The sequence below is a fragment of the Phaethon lepturus genome, unplaced genomic scaffold (assembly GCF_000687285.1).
Source record: "Phaethon lepturus isolate BGI_N335 unplaced genomic scaffold, ASM68728v1 Scaffold34345, whole genome shotgun sequence".
Taxonomy (NCBI): domain Eukaryota; kingdom Metazoa; phylum Chordata; class Aves; order Phaethontiformes; family Phaethontidae; genus Phaethon; species Phaethon lepturus.
In genome coordinates this window covers 1-6,759 of record NW_010541882.1, presented here as the reverse complement: position 1 = coordinate 6,759, position 6,759 = coordinate 1, and the positions used below count along the sequence as shown (strand labels likewise).

The window sequence follows — 6,759 nt, the reverse complement described above, 5'->3', positions numbered from 1 at the left end:
ATAAAATTAAATTTCCTGTGTGTTTCCTTGAAACTTTTGTGAGCTTCATAGTCAAATTTTTCTAGAAGCTTTAATTGGAAAAAAGTTCTCATGGAGTAATGTAGTGAATCACACATCAAACTGCTCCAGTTTTATAAGAAACTTAACCTGAACATTTTCTAAAGCCTTATAGTCAGAAGAGACTTAGGGTAATTGCATTACCTTTAACCACTGGGTTGCATACAGTTTTTTCAGAGCCCTGTCTGGCAATGTAAGTTGTCATAGCAGCTGAATTTATCGAGCAAATAGCAGTCTATTTGCTTTATAGAATGATTACTACAGTATTCAGGGGGTTTTAATGGGTTTTTAATCTTTTGGTTGTGTCAGCTCTGCATGTGCTGGTAGCTAACACTACCATTTTTCAGGAATTGTATGTGAAACCTCCTTTAAGTTGGCTTCCTGTTGAGACCATTTAAATCAGAATCAGAAACCTTAAAGATGCACGCATTATGCTTTATATTCATTCCTGTTTAATGATCTCACTCTAACAACGTGGAGAATGGAGCCTTCTCAATCTATACAGTGCTTCCTCATTCCTTCTGGTCTAACTGAACATTCATTCTCTTTGTTTCACAAATCCTCCAAGAGATTAAGAGAGCCTAGATGTATCACATTTTAGAAACAATTTTTAGAGCCTACTTGCCAAACTCTTTTAGTTGTCAGTTTAGCAAAAAGAGAACTTACATGGTAAGATGAAATTACCTACTGAAATTCTGGGGTTTTGGTGACTAATGTGTTTTGGTTTTGTTTGTTTAGAAATTCTTCCTATATGGATCAGCCTTCTAGTGATGGTGAAACTGGAAGAAGACCACTCTAAGCAAACCCAGGATGAATCGGGTGCCAGGTGATGCAGAAAATGCTCACAGCAGCAGTGTGGAATCCTGTCCTTCCTTGCGGGATGTCCACTCCATCAACCCAGCGCAGCTGGTGGCAAGGATTGAGTCATACGAAGGCAGAGAGAAGAAAGGCATATCAGATGTCAGAAGGACTTTCTGTTTGTTTGTTACATTTGATCTCTTATTCATAACCTTGCTGTGGATAATAGAATTAAATGTGAGTTGCCTTTTTAGTACCCTTAGATTTTATTAATTTATTTATTCACTTCAGGAATGGTTAATAAGTTGCTCTTTTCTATCCCAAATTATATGCTATTTGTATCTATTTAAATAAAAGTGGGTTTTTACTTTTAAGCTTTCATGGACATAGTATCTACTTTTAGTCATTAGGATACGTGGTTTATTATCTTCTTATCATTAAACCTTTAGACGTTCCTGTAGTCTGTGAACCATGTTGAAGAAACCATTGGAAATCCAGTGAACTTTTCAGGCAGCAAGTAAACAAAAATGCTACTGTACATCTTTGAATTTGGCAAGAAGTGTAAATTTTAATAAGATTTGAGAGTTTACCTTCTGAGTAACTCAAAGTCAGAGATATTTCACTGAGGTGTTAGTCCCTGGAAAGATTTCCAATGGTCAAAACTTTTCTTTTGCTGTGGTGTATTTTCTTTGAGACAAACAGTATGCTATACATTGTGTATGGCAGGGTGCATTTAAACAACATAAACTCCCACAGTTACCACCTTTTAACTCCACCATTTGTAATTTGGAAATTGTTCAGGCAGTTCTGAAATTTCCAGAAAGCAATAGCATAGCTGATGTGTTAATATTTCATAAGTAGCATCCTGGTTCTTGAACTGGGTTTTAAGCTGTATTCTAAAATATGCATTTAAAAAAGGACACACAGGAAAAAGGGGAGGGATCCCTTTTCTAGACAAGAAAGATCTTGAGTAAACATTTTTTTGTCAGCATTCCTTTACAAGATAAATAACCTTGGTTATTGATCTGACATTATGAAGTTTCAGGAGCTGACTGTTCAAGTAGTTCATTGATATAGTGAAAAATATACTTTATGATTTAATTTGAGAAAGCAGATTTTGTTTGCCTGGATGCTTGTGTCTCTAGGTGGAAAGACTGTTGTATCCAGTGCGTAAAGTTGGCTCATCTCAGAAAAGGAGCATAGTGTTCTGATGCATTTCTTTTTTTAGGCCAGTTTCTTGACAGCATGTTCAACTAAGAGTAGCGGAATCTGGGTTTGTATCTCTTGTCGGGGACTCAGAGTACAGATTTTTCATATTAGGGCGCTCAGAATATTTAAGACTGTGTATAGAAAATGCTACCAACTCATGGCATTTCATTTTGAATGCTGCAGCATTAAGGGACCTCAAGATCCTAGAAGTTTTCTGTGTGAAAAGCTTTGTTTTAAGGAGAACACATTATGAACCAGAGTCCTGTACTGCCAAATGTTGGCAAGAATGAAAAACAGTTTTTTGTCTTCAGAGGTCATAATATTAGAGGCCATCATTTGATATCTGGGATCTGACACATGGTTAGGTTTTTTATTCTGTTTTTTAAATTAAGTTTTGTTTGCTGGGAAGTCAAAGAGCACTGTGTTAGGACTGTCCGTCACTGGTACATAAGTAATGGGATTTCAGAATTGCTGCTGGAGTTCCTTTAAGTATTGTTTTCCCTTTGTTGCCGTTATCCAGTGTGCTTAGGCATAATTTATTTTTAAACACGTCAGGGAGTAGCTCCATGGCAGTTTGAGCAAACCCTAAATCAAGGCTGTCATGGTTCTCTGTTCATCCTGACGTTACCATGGTGCTCAGGCAGACATGCAGTGAACAACTTGGCAGGGAGGAAGTTGATCTTCCTTATTTATACTGGAAACAGATGATCACACCTGATGTAGTACAGAGCAACCAAGGGGAAGCTATATTTAGAAAGTTATTTGTCAGGTAGCCATGGAGGGGAGGGAGAGGAGAAGAAATAGAAGAAATTTGGGGTTGGAGTGACTAGTCTCAGGAGAACACTGTCCAGCAGTATAGTTGGAGAATGTTTGGAAGTATCTAGACTTCCAAACTCTAGACACTAGACTAGCTTTGAGATAGTGAGCATATGTTGTTGGCATGCTTTGGGTACCTGCTTTCCTGAAAAGGATGACAATAGTCAAAGTCCATATTAAAGCCTTCTGTTGGTGTTGTTTTCCAGTGCTTTACATAACTTCCATGCAGTGCTCAATTATTGAATTTAAAATTAAAAACAATAGGCTATAGACACTAAGGTTTTTCGCTCCCAGCTAAGATATATATTCCTCTCACTCTAACCCAATACATCCTAAATGATTTTCTTACTAACCCAATTTGAACAGGAAAGTGATGAGTCCTTCCACTGGAAAGAAACACAGTGGCTAAGGAAGATATAATTTTTAATCCCCTCAGGCAACTGGAAGGGTTAAAATTGGGCATTAGTTATTTGTGGGAGAATGGTCCAATAGTTGCAGCTTCTGTGTGTTTTACAGTGGGGTGTTTTTGCTCAGGTCTCTTAAATAGTATGTATGCTGATAAGGAAAAGATGTGGAGTATGAATTCAGTTGCTGTTTTGTTTCCTATTTGCTAATATGTGACTAACTAGAGCTAGGTTTTGGGTGGCCTTTTGATCAGCTCTTTTGATCCTCCTTCTGAGACATAAAATGCTCTGAATTTGTGTAACAGACATTACATTTAATCATTTCTTTTTCCCTCAACAATTTGTTTGCTTTTATTTTGAGACAGTCTGAAATGTAGCTTGCATAGGCCAGGTGATAATCCTAAATGTTTTCACTTTGAAAATTGTGTATAACAATGAAAAACAAAGGACAGTAATCTTGAAATTGACATTCTTAGCGTGTATGTCCTCTGTACTTACTTTAATGACCTTTTTGTACATCAGTGGGGAACTATTAATTTCACCCTTCAGATTTGTATGTGTTTTGGCTTCAGTAACTTCTGTTCTAAAGCTGTGTGTGGTGTTGTTTCTTTGTAGGTAAAAGGAGGCATTGAGACTACCTTAGAGAAAGAAGTCCTACAGTATGACTACTCTTCTTCATATTTTGATATATTTGTAAGTGTTCTTTAAAAAAAAAAAGCAGCAACAAAATTATAGTTTTTCCACGTTGCTCCTTCCACAGACGTTCCATAGTTTTGAGTCCTGTGAAAGGGTTGACCTTTTCTTGATGATTTAAACCAGAAGGACTTGTGTCAAATTTCACCTATCTAGCAGTTGCCTTGCAAAATCTAGGGGTTGCTGCGGCAGCAGGCTTGTGAAGCCTGTGGATGGAGATGCTTGGGTACACTTAAATTGCATCTTCTGCTTGGCAGGGATGGTGGTGGGGGAGCTGATGAAAACTCAGCCAAGCATGTGAGACTGATGTAACATAAAGACAATTCATTAAGAGGACAAGACCAATAGTTTTCCAACTGTAAAATAATTTTGTTTAAATTGATGTTTTTGTCCTCCCACAGAAATAAGTCAGTTGCAGTGAGGAAAGACTTGTTCCCAGGTTGGCCTGTGTAGGTCAGGTTTTTTCAGGTATCTATGTTTTGACTTAAACAGGGTTTTTTTAGCATTGTGCTAAAAACAGATGAAGTATGATTCTCCTTTACTACATATAAGCACCTTACGTACATGGGAAGAGCTCTACTGCATTAGGAAACTTGTCTTTCAGCAAGGCTGTAGCTCTGTAGTTGCAATGCATTTTGCACTGCGTGGACCAAAAGTTACTGATGTCTAAGTAAAAACTGCTTCTTTACAGTTCTTCTAAAGGGCTCCATATTTTTGCAAGATCATTAATTCTTCCAGGTCTTGTTTGCCTGGCAGTTGGCTTGGTATCAGTCATTTCATAATTGTGACTATATCCAGAATCTCTCTTTGAAACTGGTATCAAAACCCGTACTTGTTTCTGCATTGCACCATTTGCTCTGTCAAATGGAATGAGATACTGGATACAAAAATTTTGTAAGCTAGCAAACTATGCTACTTCTCCCCGTCTCTCTCATCATTATTTTGCTGGCAGGTTCTCCACTATATACCTTAGTGCAGAAAGCAAAAAATGTTACCTGTAAATGTCAATGCTCTGGAAATTATTTTGCCCTGTAGTTGAACCAAGGGTTAAAAACATCTAATGCAAAATAATAGACTTTTATTCCCTGGGAAGGGACTAGGTCATTGAATTCTGCAAAATGATTTGTGGGCTTATACAGGATTTCTTCTGTTTGTACTACACATCACTGAAACATGGATTTGCATAAGATTAAATGGGTTCATTGTACCTCTGGCCATGTCTGTCCTTGATTTCTCTTCATTTCTATGTGTTTGTTTCACATTTTTTAGATTCTGAGCACATCTTTGAAAACAAGTTGGAGGCAATCTAATATCAAAGAATAAACAGGGAAATTGAGGGTTAGGGTCCCCGATTCAGAATCTTGTCTGTCTGCAATTGATTTCATTTTCAAATAGGGAAACCTGTTTCTAGGGAAATTTTCTTTCTTTACTGCAAAATATTTAGAATGGTTTGCTTCTGCAGGCATCGTCCATAAAGAATAATTGATTGCTGCAACATTGATATTTCAATAAATACTAAAAATTCTGTAAGTAGAAAATTGTTTTAAAAAATTATTCCCAGTTTCCGGTTGCATTTGTGAGGTCTGTACAGTTTTTAATCATATTCTTGTGCAGGAGCACACCGCTAAGATTAGTGGGGATGCACAGTGATGCTCAAAGTATTTGCTGGATTAACTGTGTCTAGATTTAACTGCTTAGATTCCAGTCAGGTAAAATGATCGTGAACATACTTTGTGTAGCTTTTTTATGTAACTTATTTATAGAATAAATATAGATGCACATGCTTGCATATTTGAGCCTGTGTAGGCATGTGAGTGTTGCCATTTGCTTTACAAATGGGAAATTATGTTCTATTTCTGTTTTATAGTACACATTCAAATTTGTTTCTCAATAACAGAACTTAGATTGCCCTGTTTTAAGTTGTTTTGTAAGCAGTATTTTCAGTGAGCTGAGAATCTTGTGGTTCTTCTGTGTTCTGAATTAACCAACAAATATTTTTTTCCTTTCTCTATAGCTACTGGCAGTCTTTCGATTTAAGGTGTTAATACTTGCATATGCAATGTGCAGACTGCGCCATTGGTGGGCAATAGCTGTGAGTAGTAGCCAAGCATAATGGAGTTTTAACTAGAATGGGTCAAACAGACAAAATTTTTAGATGCCTCTTAACGCTTGTATGTTAAGAATCATCTTGATGCTATATATTAAAATTTGCTGTACAGTAACAGATTAAAAACTTCTGTTCTGGACGATTTGCAGCCTAAAGCAAGAATTTAATAGCACATTGGGTGTGGTCCTTACACTATCATGTTAACACAAATTGAAGACTTATTTTGAATCCAGTATGGATGGCTAGTCGTAACTGCTTGTTACGTCTGACTTGTTAATTAATGTTTTAAATATATTTGCACATGAAATAGTGAACTGTATTTCAGAAAGCAGACTTGGTGTTATTTTACCAGAGATCCAGCTGTCCACTAACTCCCACATTCTTAGCTTTCTAAACTTTTAGGTGCCAGCCATTGAGAACTAGCACCTGTGTTGCTTCATGCTCCAAGACCAAATGTTGAATATGCATCCTTTCTTAGAAAGGCAATTCTTGAGAACTGTAGGAAATGATAAATTTTCAGTGCATTGGAGCAAAGATTTTTAATGCAGCTGTACTGTGTGGATGAGCAAGAATGCAAAACTTGATGACAAATTCATACTTCCACCAGTTAATGCTATAGATTGTAATGCAATAGGCACATTGCTGGCTTAGTACATTGTAAAACTTAGATTTCCC

The 6,759-nt window shown here is 36.9% G+C and overlaps 1 protein-coding gene across 1 annotated transcript; it reads left to right on the top strand.

Moving 5' to 3' along the window:
• The first annotated feature begins 794 nt into the window (after positions 1–794).
• On the top strand, positions 795–6,443 carry STARD3NL (STARD3 N-terminal like). Its single transcript, XM_010287868.1, has 3 exons — positions 795–1,092; positions 3,900–3,977; positions 5,992–6,443. Exons 1-3 carry the CDS (start codon positions 868–870, stop codon positions 6,088–6,090), a joined length of 402 nt encoding a protein of 133 aa, XP_010286170.1. The 5' UTR covers positions 795–867; the 3' UTR covers positions 6,091–6,443.
• The last annotated feature ends 316 nt before the right edge of the window (positions 6,444–6,759 follow it).